This window comes from Anomalospiza imberbis, chromosome 26 (genome assembly GCF_031753505.1).
Source record: "Anomalospiza imberbis isolate Cuckoo-Finch-1a 21T00152 chromosome 26, ASM3175350v1, whole genome shotgun sequence".
Taxonomy (NCBI): Eukaryota; Metazoa; Chordata; class Aves; order Passeriformes; family Viduidae; genus Anomalospiza; species Anomalospiza imberbis.
In genome coordinates, this window is record NC_089706.1 from 5643872 (window position 1) to 5667598 (window position 23727).

The following is a 23727-nucleotide window of genomic DNA, read 5'->3' on the forward strand; positions in this document are numbered from 1 at the left end:
AGACCCAGAGCTGGGGCAGCTCTGCCAGGTCCAGCTCCCTTAGGCCAGGAGTCCTCCTGGGCCGCCCCAGCCCGTGCCACAGCAGTGCAGTGGGGACAGTGGAGTGGCTTTTTGCAGCTTTCCTTGCTTCATCCCAAATCTGGAAGCAGTGGGGAAGTGGCAGAGTGTAGAGCTAGGGAAGCAAAGCATTGCCCAAGTACCTCAGAAAAGGCAAGGAGAGGAAGGGAACCCTTCAAGGTGTTTGCTCCAGCACCTCCATTTCCTACATCTACCAGCTCCTGGAAAGGGTTTGTGATTGATGGGCAGTTCACAGACATGCTCAGGAGAGGAAATTTTGTTGCCACTGGAATCAAAAAGCAAAATCATCCCTGACCCACTGAGCTGTGAGTCCTTCCAATCTGCCTTGACCCTGTGCTGGGGAGGAAGCTCTGGAGATCCACCAGCAGGCACATGGGCTGGGCCAAATCCCCCACGGGACAGCAGGCAGAGGGGAGATGTCTGGGCCAGATGGAGCCTGACAGCACCTGAGGAAAGACCTGAGGACTGGATATCTCTAAATGAACAGAAAATTCCCCACTGACAGGAACAGCCTGGTGGAGGTTGAATGCTGTTTCTGGGTCATTGCTTGGACCAGAGCCTAACTCCAGTTCTGTGAAAGAAGAAGAAGGGACAGGGAAATTTTTTTCACTTCATGGTTTGGGTCTGGGCTTTGGGAAGAGTGGCCCCACTGCAGGGAAGAGATGGTACCTGAGGACCATCCTGAGTGCTGGTTTCTTCCAGCCCCCTCCAGGCAGCTGAACCCCATGAAGTGGGCAGAGCTTGGCCGGGAGCTGCCCTGGAGACAAGTCAGGGTGGCGAGAGCAGCACAAGATCCAGAGCAGCCACCTGTGAGCAGCACCCAGGGACCTGCTCCCCACAGCAGCTGGGTTCTTTCCAGGAGGGAGGCTCACCTCCCCAAAACCCAGGAAGCACGGGCAGGAGCGAGCACAGGCACATTGTCTCCTCTGAACAGAACACAGAACGGGGCTGCTGGCAGCCAGGATGCAGCAGCATGACTACACCTGGTTGCATTTCCACTTTCCAACAAGCCCAGTGTCTGCCAGCATTCCAAGATGGGCTTTTTACCCAGCAGGAGCTGCTGAGCACAATGAATGTTCTTTGTATGTGTCAAGTGCAGAGCGGGGGGAGGCCCCAGGATGCTGCCAGGGCTGGGAATGGTGTGTGTTCGCTCAGGAAGAGCTGGTCCTGTACATACTTGCTCACATGCAGAGGTACAAACAGAACCTTCATCTGCTGATGAAAGACCAGCCTGCCTGGAAGAGGTGTAGGCTGGAAAGGAAACACATTTTTAAAGACAGGAGCAAATATTACAGCACGATGAATTATTCCTTGTAAATAATACTGGTTGCAGATCTAAGATCCCTTGTTCTGCAGTGAATCACAGGTGAGCCAAGGCTCCTCTCTGATGGGAAATATTTTCCATCTGTTGGTAGCTCACAGAAACAGTCCTGTGCCATCACAGGAAGCCTCCACAGTGGCAGTGACACTGCAGTGATGGGCTGAATGTCACCCGGGGCTGGGGCTCACGGAGCCTCTTCTCCAGGGACCATCCCTTGGCATCACACAGGCTCATCCTGGCCCCAGTTTGTGGTGCAGGGGAGGGAAGGGACACAGGCAGACACCCAGCCTAGAATGACCTCTGCAGCTTTCTGCTCCCTATGGAATCTCCCTCTAATTTCAGGGAGTCACTGCAGGGTGAAATGTTTAAAGGTATTATGCACCTTATGTGCATAATTTGGGGCTGTCAGTCGACTTAGGCTGCTAATGCCTCAGATTTCAACCAGTGCAGGGGTCTGGAGGTTAATCAGATTTGACTGATGCTTTGAAAATGCCCAGTGGGGTCGTGCCTGCACTTCCCATTGCTTGTTCACTTGGGAGATCCACTCCTGTATCTTCCTGAGCAGCAGAGAAGAGACCTATCATTAATCATCCTGCCCCTGGTAACCAAGCCTGTGCAGTCAGAGCCCTCAGCCAGGCCCTGATGGAACCTGGCAGGTTCCATCTACAGACACTGGCCAAGAGCCCCCAAGCAGCTGATAGGGGACTACAAGCAAAGAGTGAGGCTATGAGCAGTCATGTGTTGGGCTATTTACCCTTGAACAGATCAATTTGGGCTCAAGCAGGGAAGTCTGAGGAAAACCACTGATCTGCTTGGAGCCAGATGAGAACAGAGTGTGTCAGAGCAAGTTCAGGGAGAGGCAGAGCTCTCCTGCCTAATAGATGTGAGGGGACACCAGTCCTGGCACAGGCACAGCAGCTTCAGGCGTGCAGGGACCCTGCCACCACACTGAAGGGTGGGCAGCGGGCAGGCAGAGCTCAGGGTCTCACTGCCAGCCCTCTGCTCCTTCCCTGCTGATTGCCAGCACTGCCAGCTGTCAGACATGAAACCCTTCCTGGGTCCTACAGGAGCGGGATTCATCTGCTCAGATCTCTACACAGAGTACCAGAATCCAGATCCCTGTGTAACTGGAGGAGGGAAAACTGCCCTCAGTGTCAGGGAACAAACCCTGCCGAACCAGGACCTGCCACAGCACCTGGGCTTCTCAGGGAATCCAGCAGCAAGGTCTGGTGTGGACCTTGTCAGAGCTAAACGTGACAAAATCCACCCACAACAAACTCATTCCCTATTTTTCTCTTGGGTTTGTGCCCTATCCTGTAACTCTGTGATAAGCATTCCCTAAGACATAAATCATATAAACTGGAAGTCCTGGAAGGACCTATTTGGAGAGACTCTCTGGGTTGATTTCCCATGTAAACACCTTCAGGGCAAAGCTGAGCTGGTGCCATGGAGTCGTTCCCAAGCAGGGGCACTGGTAGTGAGAGAAGATGTAAGAGACAAGGGGGCCAAGAGAGATCATAACATAATGACCATGCCTGGGCCCAGAGGATGAGAATTACAGGGTAATTGGGCAGCAGCCCATTGCTGTGTAAATGCTCAGTTATTTCTGTTCCATAAACCACAATCCAGGTTACATGGTAATTACTTTGAGGTTCATTAAGTGTAATTATACAGTAATCTCCAGGAGCCAGTAATCATGTTGCAAAGTATCTACCACTTAAAACTTGGTAAGTGTCATGCAGATAGGAAGCGGTGCCATGGCTTTCAGTGAATTGCAAAGTGGGATGGCCAGGATAGGGTCAAATGTTGCTGTGACAGCTGAAATTGCCTTCCAAGGAGAAAGCTGGGCATGCATGAGAAGTGCTGCACACCCAAAGCCCAGCCAGTCTCCATGGGCACCCTCCAGCCAACTGCAGGATTGGTGCCTTTGAAGGACTGCTCCTCCCAGGTTGCCAGCAGTGCCCCAAAAGTCAAATAAATCCTTTTCCAGAGGTTAAGCCCATCCTTGGAAAACAAACACAACTCTTCAGATTTCATTCAGACTCTCTTAGGTGCCAGGTCGGGGTGGGTAAATTCTACACTTGTGATTACAACCAGTGCAGTATATTTTATTTCTTTTACTACACAGCCAATTAGACAATGCTCAATTGTGTCAGTACTTCTTGCACATCACTTCCAGCTTTGGCTCATAGATTCCAATGTGGGGTTGGCTCCAACCATCAGAACAAGACCTAAGTCTTCCCACAGACTCCTCTTCTCACTGTTCACAGTGACAGCATGTCCCAGTGGCAGGGAGACCCAGTGTCCTCAAGAGGGGGAATGAGGAATGTCCCCACTGAGGGAATGGTCCCTGATCCCCTCTCTGCACCACAGAGCAAGGGGGCCCAGAGAAGCCCGTCTTGGGCCCCACAACAACAGACACTATTCGTGTTTCCTGTCCTTCAAAGAACCCCTTTTTGACCTGGAAAGGCAAGAAAAATTACTCAGAGCCAAAGGCCCAGGGCTGAGCTCCTGGGAGAAGGGGCCAGGGCCCTCAGGAGATGGGGAGCAGCAGCACTGCCCAGTTCTGGGCACGGGGCACTTGGCAGGGAGGAGCCCCATGGCAGCTGGCTCTCACCTGACAGTGCTCCCAGCAGGGAATATTCCTGCTGCAATATTTCTGCTGCAGGAATGGGTGAGTTTGTGTTTCCAGGCAGTGGCTGGATCAGCATGGTAGGAAAAACCTGTCTCCCATGTTAACGACCATGGCTTCAAAGGTCGAGTTCCTACAGAAATGTTAATGAATGTATTTCCCTTCTCTGTCTTTCAGGGATCTGAACTACAACGAGCTGCTGGAATTCCCCGGTGCTATCAGGACACTGGGCCGACTGCAGGAGCTGTGAGATTTTCCATTTATTCCTTTTCAAACCCACTCCCTGTGGGAGAGTGACCAATGAAGCATCACGTGTGCTCTGACTTGAGGAGAGCACTCCGTCCAAGCCTTTATTTTCCTTCCCAGCCCTATCCACTGCATCAAAGCAGTTTATCCCCTCGATTTCCATTGGCCCTGGCCACCTCCCCATCACCTCGGAGGGGACTGGGAGTCTCTGCCAGCCTTGGAGCAGGTTCCTCCTACTGCTCCTCACTCTCCTGTGGCATCTCAGGGGCTCAAATTCCATCTGTTCTCTGGCTGCTTCTGATGTCCATTCCCCAGCTGGGGACTACAACCTGGACTTAGCCATGTTATTGTGAGGCCACAGTTTCTGCAGGCACTGTGCCACCTCCTCTAATGCAAAGAAACTGTTTTATCTCCCCTAGGATAAATTTATGATAGGGAATTACCAAAGTTTATGACCATTTTAGTGGATAGCTTTCCTTCTTCTAATTGGTCAGCCTGGGAGACACTAAAAATAAGAAACCATCCCACTTATCACCCACAAAGGTGGAAGCCCCAGGGTGGGGTGAGTTGATGTGGCTCCACAGTTCCTGTGTCACACTGGTGCCAGGCTGGGGTGGGACAAAAGCAGCTGCTCCCGCGTTTCTGGGAGCCTTGGAGTAAAAATCTGATACTACTTTTTTCTTTATGGGAAGAATTCTCATGAGATTTCTCTGTTCAGCCCAGATACCATCATTATTCTCACCTTCAAAATGAGAATAAGATCCTTAATCCCCTTCAAGATGGCTTTTGACATGCCTTCACTAAAGAAGAGGCAAATTCCAAACAGCCATCAACTAATCACCTGCTCAGACTCCTCTGGGATAAACACCTTGGGCATCACCCAGAGCTTGGTCTTAGTCCTGGACACAGGAACCTGAGACTGTACAGGAACCTTTGCTGTACAGGAGGTCAGACTGTGGCCACAGAGCTCTCTTCTGCTGTCACAGAATTCACAGAATGACCAGGCTGGAAGAGACCTTAAAGATCATCGAGTCCAATCCAGCCCCAACAGCTTAGCTAAACCCTGGCACCCAGTGCCACATCCAGGCTTGTTTTAAACACACCCAGGGATGGTAACTCCACCACTTCCCCAGGCAGCCATTCCAGAACTTTATCACTCTTTCAGTGAAAAACTTTTTCCTAATATCCAACCTATATTTCCCTTGAGAAATGGGAGCTTGAGACTGTGTCCTCTGGTTCTGTCAGTTGGTTCTCAAGCTTAATCAAAAATATCCCAGCTAGAGCTACAAATCCTTCAAAGTCATGTGGGCCAATAATTCCTGGCACACTCTGGTTGGCAGCTGTGGAGCTGTAATGGAAACTATCCACAAAAATTGTAGTTCCTGGTGGACAGAAAATCTTGTATTTGGCTTGTTTCTGTTTCCTGACCTGTAAAGTGTTAAACCTGAAGTCCTTGTACCTTCAGTGGGGTTGGTGGAGTCACATATGGAGCACCCCAAGAGTAAATGCAGCAGATTTTGTCCTGCCAAAGCACAGACCTTGTTCACCTGCTGGGATGATGCTGCACCTGGGGAGGAGCCTATATCTCCTATTTGACGAATATTTTGAAGGTTCTCTGGCTTTAAAAGTACTGAGAAAAGATGGTTAATTTAATTAATATCAAGATATTTGTTTCTCCCAACAGTGGTTTTCACAACAACAACATCAAAGCTATTCCGGAGAACGCATTCATTGGGAATCCCCTCCTCCAAACAATGTAAGAAAATTAAGTAATGTTTCCTACACCTTTATATTGCCCAGAAAGGGGCATTTCCTGATGTCTTTAGTGGGGATTTCTGACAGTGGTCAAATGACAACAATCTGATATTTGCTATCCGTGTGCCAAAGTAGGCTGAAATTGCTGTGGGTTCTCCTTTCCCTGCAGCTGACGTTTGCTGCAGCACAGGCTGAAAGCAAGGAAGGAACAAAACACAGGTGGTCTGCATGGAAACCACCTAAGCCCTGGTTGACATCTGCTGATGTTTATTCCTCGTGCTCAGAAAAGCTGCTGGCCAGCCACAGCAGCAGCTCCACGTGCCAGAGAGCCGGGATTCCAGATCCCTGTGTGTCTGCCCACACCTGGGGACACAAAGCTCTGCAGATAAACACACCCAGCTGTCAGGTCATTTCTGCTCTGACCCAGGGCACAGTTGGTGATTTTTGGATACTTCTCTGAACCACACAGATATTGAAAATCATGCGACAAAAACTCTGCTTGTCCAAACTGGACTTAAATTCTAGAAATACCAATATCTGGAAAGCCATGGTGACACTGGGTGAAACCATTCGCTGCTCCAGCCAGAACAACTGCTCCCTTGGGCAGCATCCACAGGGTGATGATGGGGCCCATACACCCAGAATGTTCATCTCTCCATTGCATCTGCCCATCTAAAGTCTTCCACAGTCAGTGGGGGGGAAGTGCTTCTTGTAGGAGGTGAACTCAACTGCTCCCATGTCTCACTGGGTCCTAGAAGAGCTCACTTCACTGACTGTGACAAGTGGGAAAGGTGCTGGTGCTGTGTGTGAGACCACAGGAGGTGTCCTCCAGTGCGAGGTGTTTCTCAGTAGGACTGAAGAAAGGTTTTACACCTTTCTAGCCCATCTGGTTCAGCAGGACCCCAAAGGGCCCATTCAGAGCAGCAGGAGATCTCAGTTGTACCAATGCCCAGCCAAAAGAGGCCAGTGGGAGAGCCTGTGGTTATCTGGGAATAAGAATTCCTCAGAGCACAGCAGCACCTCCTGCATGGCCTGCTGCTGGTAGCTCTGAGGCTCTTGACCTGTAACAGCATCTTCTCTTTGTGTGCAGCAGACTCTGACCTGTTCCTCTTTCCCACTGCAGCCATTTTTATGACAATCCCATCCAGTTTGTTGGACAGTCTGCTTTCCAGTACTTGCCAAAGCTCCACACTCTGTAAGTTCACCAAGCACATCCCCAGAGAGGTAACATCCCAGCTCCAAGCCCTGTGTACTGGGCACTTTTATGGCCTCCTCCCTCCCTTTTTTCAAGAGCCCCTGTGCCAGTAGAGGACCATGAAGCCACTCTGTTGTCCAACCCCAAAGGCTACTCCAAGGAGTAGACACTGCAGATGTTTTCTTCTGATCAAGGATAATTTTGAAAAGGGCATTTTGGAGGCAGCCACTAATTCCTCCTCCCTACACAGCTGACAGGCACTGAGGCTTTCCAGGGTCTCCACAGCTGTGCCAGGACAGCAAAGTGCCACACATAAGTGCTACAGCTTTTTCTGCTGCTGCATAATTGCCCAAACAGAAGGACACTGAAGGCATCTGCCTTCCTCCACAAGATGGAGAAGTGGAGGAACACGTCCCAGCATCATGGCACAAATGATATTACTGGGCAGCCAGCAGTGGCAGTGCTTCCTTCACGTGTTTGGCCCTGGGCCTGCTCCAGGGCCACCAGCACAGGCTGAGCACCACCTGAACCACAACAGCTCCCCCACACCGGCATTTCAGCCGACCTGTTGTGGCACAGCACTAAAAATACTGAGGCACAGGCAACCTCATAAATCTCTATTTATAAGCCTCACCCAGGCACATAAATCATTCAAATAGCCTTGCATTCTTTAAATCCAAATGCATAGATCCAGGGAGGTTTGGGTGGGATGCCCTGCTTACATTCCCCATGGTAATTGTTTGGGGTTTTTTTATTTAATTTGGGTAGAGATTGTGCCAAGAATGTCAGTGGCTGGGAGAGGCTTTGAGCGTGCCAAGTCTCCTTGCATGGAAGTGCCCAGCTCCATCTCGCTGTATCCGCGCACCGTCTGCTCCAGCCACAGGGACATGCTGGAGCTGGGCCTTGATCACATCTGGGTGTGAGGAAGCAGATTTGCCACCAAGGTCTGGAACCTTGGGCAGCTGCAGATGCCTCCAGGTGCTCTGCCCACCTCACTTCATCCTGGTTTCTCTGCAGGTCACTCAATGGAGCCACGGACATCAGGGAATTCCCGGACCTTAAAGGCACCACCAGCCTGGAAGTTTTGTGAGTGGTACCTCTCTCCCTTTTACCCTGCTAGCTATGCTCTTCCTCCTCCAAGGTGGCCCAGGCTGTTTCAGTGGGGACAACTTTCCCAGTGCTGTGCAGTATTCAGCTCTGCCTCTCCCTGGTCGCTCACCCTTCTGCTTTGTTTCAGCCCTGTGGCTCCTGAACACAGCTTTCCTCCCTGTGAATGGCTCTCTTGGTATTCTTGAGTGTGCTCCAGTCTTTTGTTTGTTTGTTTGTTTGTTTGTTTGTTTTTTCCTTCCTTCCCTCCTGCACCTGTGAAGGAGTGAACCTCTGAGTGCAGTGCTTCTGCTGCACCCCAGTGCCTCTGCCCATACTGGAACCAGCACCGTGGTGCAGTTCAGGAAACATCTGCCACCCAGGCTGGGGCTCCTGCAGCTGCTCTGGTGCCCTCCCCACGCCCCCAGGGCCTTGGAGGACACGCTGACCCTGGCCACACATGGTTCTCCTCTCTCAGACACCGGTCCCCACGCTGAGCCCAAACTGGGAGCACCCCTGGCCAGGGTGTGGCCTGGCCCTGCCGTGTCTCGGGGACACAGGGACACACCATCCATCCCTCATACACAGCTTCTGAGGCAGTCCTGGCTCCAGGCCTGTCCAGCCTGGACAGAGGGAACAGGGATGGCAGAGCATGCTACCGAGGCCACTGCCACCTGCCCCCAACAAGGCCAAGGACAGCTGTGAATTCAGTACTCAGCAGTGGCCCAGAACTCTTCACAGGCACATTCACCTTAGCCAGGTCCAGCAGCAGTGCCTGTTTCCAAAACTGCCAGTATTTTATCCTCTCCACGTATTTTATTGCCCTACTGATATTGTCTCTCCTGCCACTATCTGGAACTGGCAGCTGGGCTTCTGGGTCACAGAAGTCTGGGTGCTGGCTGTCAGCAACACCATTTCTTCTCTCTCCTCCATCCCTCTAGGACCTTGACCCGGGCAGGAATCCATTTCCTCCCCAGAAGGATGTGCCAGCAGCTGCCCAGCCTCCGAGTCCTGTGAGTAACCTGTGTCTCTGTCCTGCCTGGTCCCTACAAAATGCCCTCGGGAACTGGGCTTTCCTTTTGTCTAGCTCAGGGAAAGGACCAGCTGTGGAAGACCATCCTGTGGTTCTTGTCCCCAACGTCTTTTCCATGCAGAAATCACCACCTTCTTAGTCACTACTTTGAGCTCTTGCTTGTTCTTCAACTTGCTGCTCCATCGCAGCGTGCTGCTCTGGTCCCAGGGCTGCAGTCAGGCACATCCTCCTTGCTCTGCACCAGCAGGAACTGTCCCCTCCCCGTGCAAGGGGAGTAGAGAGAGTACAAAAGGAGATGGGTAAGAATGGCCACAGCTCCCAGCTAAGCAGAAGCTCTTAGCCCAAAAAAAAGGGAGAAATCACCCTCACCCTCTGCCCCAGCCTTGGCTTATTGCAGTTGGAGCTGCAGCAAGTGCCACCATCTGGAGGAAGGATCCTGTTCATAACCCAGGAGAGATCAGGTCTGACCTGATGGAGACCTGTGAGGCCACAAGGCCACATTTCCTCACATGGACAGCTCAGCCACATCAGGGTTTTGCTCCGTGTCTTTTTCTTTGGCTCTGCCTGCTTAGCCAGGCACTGAATGATGCTGGGGGGTCATGCTTTCTCCTTTAGCTTGGTACATGATGAAATCAACATCTCAGGAAGGTTCTGCATCATCTAAGGAATCACACCCCTGGTTCCTGAGATCCCCAACTATGTTTGCAGTCAAAGACATCCTCAGGAAATGAGTCATGAGCCAGATTTATACAAGTTTGCAGCCTTAGGGCAACAAAAGGCTTGCCTCTCATCAGTCTTTATACAAGCAAGCTGAAAAAGAAAACAAGTTTGTTCCAGGAAACCAACAGGAGTGAATTCTTGATCACAGAAATTGGAAACAAGAGCAAAACATAAAAATAAAAGAAGACAATTTGTAATTTAGGAGATTACAGGCTTTTGGTTCCAGATGTCCCTGTAGGGAAAATCTCTCATCTTTAGACATCTGGACCAATTCAATGGATGACTTGCTATGAAAGTGCAGCCTTTGGACTGGCCCAGGCTGTTGGGTCCCAGACCTCTGTTTATGTTTGCAGTTATCAGACTGCAAGCCCTCACAGCAGAGCCTGTTCTTTGTGCCTACCCCCCATCACCATGTGGGACAGTTTTATTGGGACACACCACCTTGTTCCTTGCCCCTCTTCCCTAGTGAACATTCCTGACATTAATTGCATTGCTTTCAGGGTTTGGAGAGAGAGCACAAGGGCCAATGTTTGTGCATGTTTACATCTCTCTTGCCCTTGAAATGCCTCTGGGCAGGCATAGGAGCTATGGCTGTCACACATCTGAGCATAAATGACACAGGTAAAGCTGCATTTCCAGGTGTGGATTCTCTGCAAGGATCCTGCACAGGGACTGTAGAGCCACTGCAGGGGCAGAGGGTCACGGCCATCCTGGGATGGCCCACACAGGCAGGGCAGCCTTTGGCATCAACCTGGCATCATCCTGCTGCTTTCATCCAGCGCTCCTGCCCAGGGCACAGATTTCATGTAATCATGGTACATCCTGAGGTGGAAGGGACCCACAAGGATCATTGAGTCCAGCTCCTGGCTCTGCACAGAACACCCCAACAATCCCACCCTGGGCCTGAGAGAGTAGTCCAAAAGCTCCTTGGGCTCTGGAAGATTTGTCTTTCTTCTCAAGCAGAAATAGGTGACAGTCTCCTGAGCAGAGGTGAAGATCCTTGGTGCCATCGGCACCTTCATCGTGGTACATTCCCAGCTGAGCATGGGTGACTGAGGCTGCTCTGTTTGTACATTCTGGGCTGCACCTGGTTTCCCTCACTCTGGAGGAACCAGAAATAACTCCTGGGGCTGGTTCTCGCCCATCACTGTTAGCTAAGCTCCAGCCCTGTCAAGCCCAATGTATTGACACAGGGACCAGGGAAAAGTGACTGATGCTAAGGTTTTTTCTCCATCCTGGGTGACAGCCTCCAGAGCCAAGCACAAACCTTTTGCTTGCTTTTCCCTCCCTCCTCCTCTCCACCATGGAAAACTGGTGGTGAGTGGGTTGGCAAAAAAAAAAAATAATAATAATTGAAATATTTTGGGAGCAATCTGTTGGCAGAAAGATGGAAACCGAGTTTGGAAAGTCGGCAGAGAAACCACATACAAAACTTTACCCTGGGGTAAATTTCCCTTGAACAACCACAAATCCAGTCTCTGCTGGTGGAGGAAAGAGCTGGTTTAAACATTGCTCCTTACCCAGCCTGTTTCAGCTTCAATAAATTCTCATTAAGCTGTGCCAGGGTGGGTTTTCCTCTGACTATCAAGCCACTCTACTTTAGATGCTGACATGACACTGAGCCATGAACCAGTGGCAAGAGGAGTTTGCTGCAAACTGCTTTCGAGTGACAACACTTGAAAGAACAAGGACCAGAGGTTATCAAAGTCTGTAACGTCCTGAACCAAATCCCTGTCAATGGCACAACCCCTTCCCTGACCTTGGGAGGAAGCCAGGAAAGGCTGAATGGGGAGCAGGCAATGGACAGTGGGGTTGCTGTGCCAGGAGGGAAGAGGGAAGCCGGCAGGTCAAATGCTCCCCAGGCTCTGCAGGCACATCTGCAGCTTGTGTGAGCTCTGGCAGAAATACCTCTGTGCTCACAGAAAGCAGGGCTGTGCCCGGCAGAAGTGACACGGGAGGGTTTCACAGCTGATCTGAGGCTGGGGAGGAGAAGCCCACCCCAGCTGTACGAGCAGCTCCATCAGCCCACGGGCTGTGCTGCAGGGAGCTGGGCTGGGCGTGGGCTGGGCGTGGGCGAGTGGGGAAATCATGGGGCAGCCCTGGCCTTGCACAGAGACACCCAGAGCCAGCAGCAGCTGCAGGGTGGAGATCCCACTCACTGGGGTTACCAAAAGTGGAGCTGTGCAGGATGAAGTGAGGTCACCTCGCTCTCCAGCAGTACCTGCCTTCCAAGGGAGGGCGCAGGGGCACTGCCTTTTGGTGTCCCAACATTCCTGTGTCCTTTTCCTGCAGAGAGCTGTCACACAACCAGATCGAAGAGCTGCCCAGTTTCCACCGGTGCCAGCAGCTGGAGGAGCTGTGAGTATGGAGATGTCCTTGTTTGTGCTGTTCTCTGGAGGAAAAGGGCTGCTTTGAGGAGAGGGGTGGTTCCCACACACAGAACGCCCTAAGCACTGGGAAAGTTGGGCATTGTATCTCACTGTTTGGACTGCAAATGGACCAGAGCTCCACTCTCTGCCCCTGTGCACATACAGAATAAAAATACATCCCCTGTGCACAAGAGCTTAAATCAGTCAGGTCCTGTCAGAGGTCCCAGACACTTCAAAGAGAGGTAGGATGTGACAGCACTGAATTCACTGCTCTAACTCCAGTCCCACTATGAGCTAATCAAGAATGGGGTTTATGTCCACCATAAATGTCTCTGCTTCAAGGAGGGGCCCTATGCCATGGGCACAAAGCAGCTCTTACCCACCCCGCCAGGGCCAGCTCCTCCTGAGAGAAGGGGGATTCTTTCCTCAGCTGTAGCTCTGGAACTGGGTCCTCTCCAGGCTCCAGGAAGCACTGCTGTTGCTCTGAGACAAAGTTATTCACATTCAGGTCAAAATGTCTGGAAATCTGGCTCTACACTAAAAATAGAACCCAAGTTCTTGGCCTTTTTGAGAAAAACTTTAAAAAAAAACCAATTAAGATAGACTCCATTATTTTTTACAGAATTCTGTTTCCTGGAAGAACAGATGTATGGGAGCAGCATCCCCATTAAAAAACCCCACAGGAGAGGTTGTCCCTGCTCTCTGTAGCACCTCAGCCTGGATAGTCAGACCAACTCATCCAGCCTCAGCAAACTGGACATTAAAACACTGTGAAACTACATGGAAATGAGAGTACACAGCCCCTGCTGTTTTTTATGGCAGCTGGGAGAGTACCCACAGGAAAACATTTGAAAAAAATAGAAAGTACACCAAAAAAAAGACAAATGTTCAGAATTTCAAACCTGTAGTTTCACACATTCTGCCTAAGTTCCTCCTTGCAAAATTTTATAATATGCCAAATTCAGACTTAACATTACTATAGAATCACATTAAATCCCAGTTTCTGGCTAATGAAGTCAAATAGATTATACCTATATAAATATTAATATTGAATTTTTTTTTAAGAGACCAAAATGAGTCTTTGGTCCCTTAACCCCAAAGTTTTTGTCCTGTAAGCCCCACCCCCACCCAGTATCAGTATTCCTGATGGCTTGAAACAAGTCTGGTGGTGTCTGGTGGTACAACCTGGCCCACAAACAGCTCAGCTGTGCCCTCACTCTGCTGTAACTGCTAGTGTGCAGAGCTTTACCTGCACCACACAGGTCATCCCTCACAGCTAAACACCCCTAAATTATTTTTCTCAACCTTGCTCCAATACCCCTTCTGCCCAAACTCCACCTCTTCCAATCAGAGAGACCCCCAAATCTGTGCCCAGATCTTCCAGTGGCTCCCAGGTGAAATTCTGGCTGGAGGTAGGGGCAATGCCAGCCTGGGGCACCACGGGGGCAGCTCAAGTGCCCACCTTTGGAACAGGAGCACGTGGCCAAATACCAGCTGAGACACTAGAGCCAGCACATGAGGGTCCTTGTGGGAGATGAGTCAAGATCATTTCTGACTCTAAAGGCAAGTTAACCACCTGAGAAATGCCCAGGGAGCTGCTGTAGGTGGAGCAGCAGGCAGTGGCTGTCGACACTGCTTCTGCAGGTCTGGGAATTCAGGATGGGCATTCTGCAGGAATCTTAGTAAGCATTCACCACTGTTTCACACCAAGGAAAGCAGAACTGAGGAACTGAACCTTTCCCACAATGTGCATGGTTGGAGCATCCAGGATGTCTCTTGGGGATGTGGGGAGTGAGTAGGTCAGTCACAGATTCTGTGTGAACTCTCACCCTGCTTTTTCCCCTTCCCCAGGGGATAAAGGAGCTGGAAGGGAGATGTGGAGAGCTGAGGCATTTCATGTGCAGATGTGGACAGTGGGTTTTAGAAGACATCAAGATATTTCTTCATGAAACACTGAGATACCTTCAGCCCTCAAACCTTCATCCTCACCAGGGCAAAGGGCAGCACCACATGTTCCTGCCTGAAGGGTCACACAGAGCTGATTGCGGATCACTGGCTCCAAGCTCTCAGCTTTTCCTCTGGAAAAAGCAGTCTGGAGGCTTAGGGCAGAGCAGAGTGGGAAACCAGTGTGGGTTTGGGGTAAACAGGGCATCTTTGGCCACTGCACATCAACAGTTCTTTACTGAGCCATGATGGCATGAAAAGCAGGGGCTGTCTGAGCCCCGGAGCTGCCTGTAGGAGAGAATGGCTTTGACACTTTTGCTGCTCATCCTGTTTAACTCTTGAAGAAGAGTAGGTCTCCCAAGCACAGCAGCTTCCACTGCGACAGTGCTGCACTGGGACAAAGATCTCCATAACTGCCCTCAGCTCTCTTCTCAAACCAGCTTCTGTTTTCCAGGGGTCTCCAGCACAACAAGATCCAGGAGATCAGAGCAGACACCTTTGTGCAGCTGGTGGCCCTGCGCTCCATGCAAGTATTGGCTGCCAGGGACCAGCTGGGGGCATGCTGGGGAGGGGTCTGTGAGCCCACATGGGCTGGGGGAAGCTCCCAGTCTGCCTCTGTCTCTGCTGGGAGGCTTTTCTGTCGAGTCCCTCTTCCATTCCACCTTAGGAAAGAGGAGGGCACAAACCATGCTTTTGGCTTCCCCTGTACCTGCCCCCTCGTGCCCACACCCCACACGCTCTCACCACAGGGTACAACTCTGCCAAGGCAGAGCCCACAGCACAGACAGGTCTCCTGAATGCCAGGAGGAGCTCAGGGCAGTACCTGAGTGTGCCTGAGCTCCAGCACCCCTGTTCCACACAGGCTGGTCCTGGGCCATGCACTCCTGGAGCACCCGTGCAGAGCATCCTGTTTGGTTTGAAAGTTCCTGCAGAACTTTCTGGCTGCAAACAGCCATTTGGTTTGAAAGTTCCTCCCCACCACTCAGAAGTTCGTGTCCCACATCACAAGTGCACCCAAGCACTTCCCACACACACAGAGTCACCTGCCAAGTGCCTGGCACCTTGGAGAGCTGGCAAGGCCCTGAAGGGCACAACTGGCTCTGTGACATCTGGGAAGAGCCCTGACAGTCCTTATTTGCTGTTCTGTTAGGAAGTGAACTAAATCACACCAAATCTGTTCCCATGGAGCAGCAATGTGAGTGCCTTTTAATAGTTCCTGGGATTCCACGAGTGTCACAGCCACCATGGTTACACCTGAGGTGTGACAGGTGACACTGCAGACACCCAGGGAAACGTGAGCATGCTGCCCCAGCCCAGTCACACACACAGGTGAGAAAGCTCTGGCAGCTTTGGGTATGTTCTGGGCCCTGTGGAAAAGATTCATCCCACCCAATGTCACACACATCTGAGCAGCTGTCTTCGCTCCCTTAGAGCTGGAGAGGTGAAAGCTGTCCTGTAGTCAGCCCTAGGGCAAGAAATGTCTCCCAGTTTGCTGGTTTCCTCTGCACTGCTTACAGAGGGATGGAGCTCTCTCACTTGGGTGGAGGCAGAGCTTATTGAGGGGACTCAGTGAATCCAAAGCACCTGTGCATGGCAGGAGACATTGTAATATCACCTTCCCCAGACCCCTGGCCCTATCTGCCCGTGCTGCACCCAGCACTGTGAGTGCACTGGGGATGCTCTGGCACTAAGGCGTGACCTATTGGGCATGTTGGCAAAAAATTCCCAGATTTACAGAAATTAAGCCAGAAAAGAACATTTTCCACTGATCCTTTCCCATTGGTCTCAGCAGAGGAGCTCGTGCAAGGCAAACTCTTGTGCCCTCTGTTGGAAACCACCCATATACAGACCCAGACTTGTCTGTGGGGAGCTGCAATGGGACAGAAATTGCTGCTGACCAAGGGGCCACAGATCCCACATGTGCTCCCAGCAGGGCCCTTGGCTAGGCCAGTGTCAGCATCTTCACTGCCCTGCTCTGCTCTCTTCTTACTGCTGTGTCCTTGCCTTGCAGAGACCTGAGCTGGAATTACATCCAGTTCATTCACCCAGAAGCCTTTGTGACCCTGCACTCCCTCACCAAGCTGTAAGTTGCAGGGATATTTCTTTCACAGTGGACCAGGGATAGGAGGTATCTGAGGACCTCAGACTGATTCCCTGGGCTACCAGAACCCCTGGGATTTAGATGTTGGAAGACTGATGTGTTGAGGTGCATGTCTCAGCACTGATGTGGACAGAACAAATCCCAAGGTTTCCTATTAATACTATTAATAAAGGGATGATGAAGTGCAGGAGGGGCCATCTTCAAGATGCTCTTATCCTGAACACTAAACCTCCATTTCCTGATGCTTCCATAGCCGCCTTAGATGCCTTTAAGGAAGATCAGCATGAGGGACTGTTTCTGCAAGAGTCACTGCAGACCATCTGTGCTGGTTCTGGAGGGCTCCCAGCTCCCAGCCCCCTCTCTAAGACTCTTGGGTATTTTATGGGCTGGGATCTGCAGTCATCCCTGACCTAGAGTGGAGGAAGAGATGTGTGGGGCACGTACGTGCACAGCGAGGGAGATACCACCCAGAGCTTTCAGCATGGCCACTAACCCCAGCCCCTCACTTTCCCAGGGACTGCAGTGTTTACCTACACCCAGCCCCATTTCAGCATCGTATCAAGGGAGCAAGTGAGGCAGTGCCCTCTGCTTGGCTGAGATACCACTGGCAGCAGAGCCCTGACCGTGGTCTCCCTCTCTGCTTTCCCCTCACCAGGGACTTGACTGACAACCAGCTGGTCACGCTGCCCCTGGATGGTTTGGCTGGACTGACTCATCTGAAGCTCCAAGGCAACCCAGCTCTCTCTGAGCCCTTCACCAAGGAGAGCTTCCCCAAAATGAGGTACTTGGAGTGTTGCCTCTTTCACTTCTGGTATTCAGCACAGGCTGTATTTGCTCACAGCACTCAGCCTCCTGCTCTCCTTACCCATCTTGTGCTTTCTCCACGCTTCCAGGCCCATGGGTTGAGGAAGATTCATCTGCTGCTAACACATCTCATCTTTAATATGTTCCATGGGAGAGCAGTGATGCGCTCCCAGGCCACCACCCCCACCCCAAACACACACACACACACACACACAAGTGGAAAGCGTGGAGCAGGCCCAGCTCCAGGCTCCTCTCAATGGAAAACATTCCCAGAAGCAGTCCTACCTAATGACATCCAGGTTTTCTTCCATAAACTCTGCTTGTGTGGCCGTGTCTTGTCTGTTATGGATTAATGAGGAGCCTGAAGGAGTCAAACTGATGAAGAAGAGGCTGCAAAAGGCTCAGAGCAGAGTGCTGTGCTGCAGGCTCAGACTTTCCTGACCCTCCTTGGCTCCTGGCTCTCAGTGTGGCACCTGCCTTCGGGTTTAGACACCCATGGTCCAGAGGACACAAATTCCTCCCAGAAGAAGTCATCTCTTCCTTGGGTGTCTCAGGGAGTTCCCTTCAAGCCAAGAAAGCATGAGCTGATGCTCCTACTCATCCAGGATGGGTTCCCAAAGCTGGAGTTCTCCAGTTTACACACAGGGCTGGGGTCACAGATCACTGGACCAACACAGGGCTGAAAGCTCAGGCCTGAGGAGAAGTGTGGAGCGCTCCCTTCAGGCTGCCTCAGCAGTGGTGCCTGCAGGGCTCTCTCTTTCTGACTTTTTTTAAGTCCCTCATAGCTGGGATCTGCTGCATGACTGGTTTCCAAACGGCAGGGGATTCCAGAAGCTTTTGGAGGGTTTTCTACACCCAAGATCATACAACAATAGAATGGTGTGGGTTGGACAGAAATATTAAAGCCCATCCCATTCCACCCCATGCCATGAGCAAGGACATCTTCCACCATCCCACGTTGCTCCAAGCTCTGTCCAGCCGGGCCTTGGACACTGCCAGGCATGGGGCAGCCACAGCTGCTCTGGGCACCCTGTGCCAGGGCCTCACCTCCCTCACAGGAAATAATTTTTTCCCAATATCTAATCAAACCCTGCCCTTTCCAGTAGGAAATGAGGATTCCTTGTCCTGTCCCTCCAGACCCTTGTCCAAAGTTCCTCTCCAGCTTTCTTCACAGAGCCACAGAATCAGAGAATCTTTAATGTTGGAAAAGATCTCTGAGATCATCGAGTCCAACCTGTGACCAATCCCCACCTTGTCACCAGCCCAGAGCACTCAATGCCACCTCCAGTTGTTCCCTGAACACCTCCAGGGATGGGGACTCCACCACCTCCCTGGGCAGCCCCTTCCAATGTCTAACAAGCCCTTCCTTGAAGGAACTCCTCCTGATTCCAACATGAGTCTCCCCAGGCATAGTTTGAGGCCATTTCTCTCTCCCTGCTGTTTAGTGCCCTGGAGAAGAGACCAATCCCCACCTTGTTACAATCATCAGATGTAGGGAGTGATAAGGTCCCTGCTGATGGGGGAGAGCTTCCTTTTCTCCAGGCTGAGCCCCCTCAGCCACTCTCCATATGATTTACTCTCCAGACCCTTCCCCAGCTCCATTTCCCTTTCCTGGACTGACTCCAGCCCCTCAATGTCTTCTTTGAAGTGAGGGGTCCAGAACTGGACACAGGACTCAAGCTGCACCCTCACAAGTGCCAAGCTCCTTTAGGCACTGGAAGAGACTCTGAGGTTTCCCTGGAGCCGTCTCTTCTCCGGGTGAACCCTCCCAGCTTTCTGCCTCCAGTGCAGAGGGGCTCCAGCCCTCGGAGCAGCTCCGAGGTCTCCTCTGGACCTGCTCCAAAGGGCAGACCCTTGTGCAGGGTGGGTCCAGTTCAGCACTTCCAGGGTGTTTCTCCTCTAAATTAGTTCCAATGGCATCTCTTGGGCTGGTTTGCATTTGTACCAGAGAAAATGAGCCTGCAGCAGTGCTTCAGTGAACCATGCCAGGCAATGGACCCATTAACATTCCCTAAATTTTGGGTACTGCCATTAAGCAGCCTTACTCTTGGGGCATATGTCTGAAGAAGTCATCTGGGAGCAGTTCTTAGCCTTGCTGGGAGGATCTGCACCTCCCTACCACCTTTCAGTAATAGGATCTAATTTGGAGCTTATAACAGGAAACGAGCTTGTATACAGAGTTTCCAGACCCTCCCGGGGCTCAGCCAGAAATGTTTGGGAACATAAAACAAAAGCATATTTTTAGAATATAGAGTTTTACCATATTTACTGATCTTGTCAGAGGACCTTAATTGTCTGGAAAACCTGGGGTTCCTTTGCCTTCATCAGCGGTCTCCCTGACTTCCAGCAAAGCCAAAAATGCAGCTGCTGACAGACAGCCTGGTATTGCATCCAGATGATGCTCAGCTGCTGTTGAATTAACCTTGCAATACATGCTATAATTAGCAACTAACAATTCAACTTTCAAGTAGAAATCAGACATATTTAAATAACTTGCTTCACTTGGGAGACCTGAGAATTCCCTGCCTGAGCTGGGACTCCTGGAACTGGAGTTTGAAGGTGCCCTCAACAACAAGCAAGGGGAGCCTTGCTCTAGGGGAAGCTTCTTCCCTTGAGGGAAGGAAAGGATGCCTGGGAAAACATGGCCTTGGGGTAAAAACTGAATGCTGTACATTGCATATTAGAGAGAGGGGCTAGTTTATTCTGAGGAGAACAGCAGAAGGGTTTTTAGGAGTGTGGTGGTTTAGGAATGGTATTCTCCTATTTAGTATTCCTGCTAAAACCATGCACCACTCCTCCTCCCCAACTGGAGGCATAAAAGGCCAAGATCATGGGTTGAGATAAGAACAATTTACTGAAAACAGCAATGAGATAAGACACAAACAGTAACAGCAATGATATTAATAACAAAAAGTATAAGAAAAGAAAGTTATTTACATGGAAAGCCCCCAAAAACAAACAAATACCAGATGGCTCCCCCATCACATTTTCTCCTTTTGCCCTAGCCCCCAGCAATGAGTAAGATGGTCCAGAATAACCTCTGGGTCCTGGCCATGCTCCCTCACACCTACTGCAAAATTTAACCCTGTTCTGGCTGGAACCAGAACCATCCAGGAACTTTAGAGCAGTTTCCAAACCTGGTGTTTGACAACATTCTATTGACTGACAGTGTCTCAAGCACCAAAAGTGATGCAGAGATGCCATGGGCAGCCCTGGGTCCACACCCTGTCCTACATTGAGTCCTTCACCAAAGCAAAGTCCCTCTCCACTGTAACCATCACCATACAGACCAGCTTTTGCCATGAGAGCAGCACAGGTACCAAAACTGGAATGATACAGAGAAGATCAGCATGGCTCCTGCACAGAAATTCATGGGGTGGTCCACATTTTTTTGACTCAGCTGGTTAGAGTACTGTGCTAATAGCACCAACATTGTGGATGTGATCCCCGTAGGGCCCATTCACTTCAGAGCTGGACATGATGATCCTTGTGGCTCCCTTCCAACCCAGAATATTTTGTGACTGTATAGATGAGTTTGATCTTTGAACAACTGAAGGAACTAAGCAAAAAGTGCAAAGCAATGGAGAGTCAGGTCATGGAGGGGACACACCTTAAAGTTCTGCTTTCCTCTGTGCAGAGTCCTGGAGGTGCCCTATGCCTACCAGTGCTGTGCCTACGGGAGCTGCAGCAGCTTCTTCAGGGTGTCCAGCCAGTGGGAGGCAGAAGACATGGCCCCTGAGGAGGAGGATTCCCACAAGAGGACCTTGGAATTGTTCCCAGGTCACGCTGATAACCACTGTGAGTAAACAGCCTGCATGGTGATCGGCCCCGGGCAGGGCTGTGAGCTGGGGTGCAATCCTGCATCTGCAGGAGTGGTGCCACTGTCAGAGGTGACACCTGCCTCAGGGAGGGCAGGCTGAGCCTTCTTCAACACAGGTGGCCCATTGCTTTGAACAGGCTTCATTTGGAGACCCTGTGTGGGAGAAAGAGTAGATGTGGCACATCCAAACCTTCACAATGGGACCAAAGGATCTGGCAGCCCTGCACAACTTGGGCATGTTTGTCAATTTGGCCTTGCTGGCTATGGAGGGAGACTGCTCAAGGCACTGGAAGGGGGCTGAGGCTACCTGGGTTTGGTCATTAGACTTCTGGGCAATGTGGAACCTTTGGCAGGACATCAGTCTTTGTTCTTATTTCATCTAGAGGAAGGACCCTGGGATTAATTTGAGTAAGAGAATGAACTCAAAGACCTGGAATAACCCTCTGACTGGAGGTAGAGAGAGCTCTGTGTGTGCTACTTTTGTGCACACCCTGGGTGTTACAGAGAAGGTCAGGGTTAGGTGTGACAACAGAACATGTTCGGGGAACTCAGCACAGGGACTGGCCAGGACAGGGAAGAAGAAGCTCCATGGTCAAGCAGCACTTTCTGTCTAAGAGTCAATTTATTCTGTGCTCCAAAGTGCAGCTCTGCACAGACTGCATGAGGCCAGTTCCAGGAGGCCAGCAGAGAGGGCAAGACACCACTGCACTCCCAGCCCCACAGCAGAGCAGCAGCTCCAGCACAAGGCTGGTGTGATCCCTCTGCAAGAGAATCTCAGAATAGCATAAAGAAAAACATGAACCCCTTTCCTTCCTCTGTAACTGCCGGAGGGTGCAAACAACATTTCAGAACACAGCCTGGATGCTGCTTCTATTTATATATTTGTGTAAACTACAGTGCACTTCTGAGGCCTGAGACATCCTGTAGGCAAATCCACAAGGTAGATGGAGAGAGGGCTGTGCCCCTGGACTCACCTGCTCCCAGGAGCACTGAGCATCCAGCCCCAGCCAGGGGCCCTGCTGTCCTCCCACACCCTGAGCAGGCAGGACTGGATCTGGAGGCAGATTCAGAGCTGCTGGACACTGTGTTATGGGCAGGATGACCAAGACACTTTGTGAAGCAGCCAGCAAGTGACCCACAAAACCTGCTTCTGCTCCTGTGCTGATCCTTCCAAAGAATAACCTTTAGACATGCAAAGAGTCCAGCCAGAGGGTAGCAAATGTGATTCTTACTGGCATGATGTGGCTGCAGGAAGCATGGTAGACTTGGTGGTAACACTGGCCAGACAGTACAGAGGAGTCATGTTACAGTCATTGCTGCAGGATTTTATTCTGAGCCGGGTCACTTTTTCCATCATTAATGCAGCCCATACTGTAGCTAGCAGTCCTGGTGCAGATAGCTGTGGAGTTTGTCCAGCAAATTATGGCATTTGTGGAAAGATCTACTTTGTGACAAGGGGCCACAGACCTGCTTTTGCTTGGTACCAAAGTCTTTGATGTCCCGAAGGATGCTCTCACCTGGCCCTGTCAGCAGACCAAAACCTACCCCAGGGTCCCAGGCCTCTAGGCCCATCCCAGCACCACGAAGGGAATGCTGACTGATTCTAAGACCAAATGAGGCTATTTGCAGCTCGTAAAGGCTCCCATTTTCAGATGTTAAAGCATTGGATCTGTTTTGAAATATCAAAGCACAGAGGTGCAAATGTGAAAGGCACAGGAACATCATTCCTTATGATGTACAGCTTTTGCAGATGAGTCTTCAGACCTCCAGCAACAGGGTCTGCTCTTGATGATATGGGGTTGGTGATATTGCTGTTTTATTTCATTAATCATGCCTTTATTTCTGTTCCCTGTGCTTCCTTTCTGACGGCCACTGCTGGTATTTAGCTGGGTTATATGAACCTTGTAACACTCTCTCATTAAAGAGGAAAAAAGCTCCCAAACATTCCTTTCATGCAAGAGGGAAAGTGGTCTGCTGAAGAGAAAATACCTCAGGGCTGTGTTACAGCAGGCCCAGCCAGGCTTGTCAGAGCACTCAGATGCTGTGGGAGAACTTGTGAGGGGGACAGGGAACACTTGCAGACAGCTCTGTCCTCTCAGCTTTGTGCATTGCTTCCAGTCTTTCCCAAATGAGTCCCCAGAACCTCGGGCTGGGTAATGAAAAGCAGCTTGTCCCAGGCAGCCATGTAGGGACAAGAAATGGCTCTCAGTGCCCAGCCCTGCCCTACAGCCTCTCCTGCTCCCATACCCAGCACCCATCCGGCAGCCAAGCCCAGCCCCGAGGGGCCACCTGACCCCAGACACAGAGCACACGTGGTGCCACAGACCCCAGGGTCAGATCAGCTCCTCCCCATCCCCCCAGGGCCCTGGGAGCCTGGGAACCCCCCACACCACCTGAGGATGTCCATTCTCATCTGAGTAACAGCCACCTGAGGCCCAAACTAGTGTGGTCAGTGCACATCTCATCATCCTGTCACCTTGCCAAAATGGATATTTAAGGTCTCACCTCCAGCACTTTCAATGTTTGGGATATTATGGAATTCTAGAATGGTTTGGGATTGGGAAGAACTTTGAAGCTCTTCTTGTTGCCCCCCTGCCATGGCCAGGGACACCCACCATCCCAG

General features: G+C 51.1%; 1 protein-coding gene and 1 non-coding gene across 3 annotated transcripts in view; both read left to right on the forward strand.

Moving 5' to 3' along the window:
• The window catches only part of LGR6 (leucine rich repeat containing G protein-coupled receptor 6), a 153691-nt gene that overhangs the window by 123697 nt on the left and 6267 nt on the right, over positions 1–23727 (forward strand). For both annotated transcript variants that reach the window (XM_068173403.1, XM_068173405.1), the window contains exons 7-16: positions 4209–4277; positions 5962–6033; positions 7156–7227; positions 8245–8313; positions 9255–9326; positions 12359–12424; positions 14834–14905; positions 16391–16462; positions 17136–17261; positions 20922–21082. In XM_068173403.1, coding sequence (XP_068029504.1) covers positions 4209–4277; positions 5962–6033; positions 7156–7227; positions 8245–8313; positions 9255–9326; positions 12359–12424; positions 14834–14905; positions 16391–16462; positions 17136–17261; positions 20922–21082 — 851 coding nt within the window. The remainder of the gene's footprint in view (positions 1–4208; positions 4278–5961; positions 6034–7155; positions 7228–8244; positions 8314–9254; positions 9327–12358; positions 12425–14833; positions 14906–16390; positions 16463–17135; positions 17262–20921; positions 21083–23727) is intronic.
• LOC137462866 (U6 spliceosomal RNA) lies at positions 20581–20675 on the forward strand. Its single transcript, XR_010993794.1, has one exon. It is a non-coding gene; the product is annotated as a U6 spliceosomal RNA (small nuclear RNA).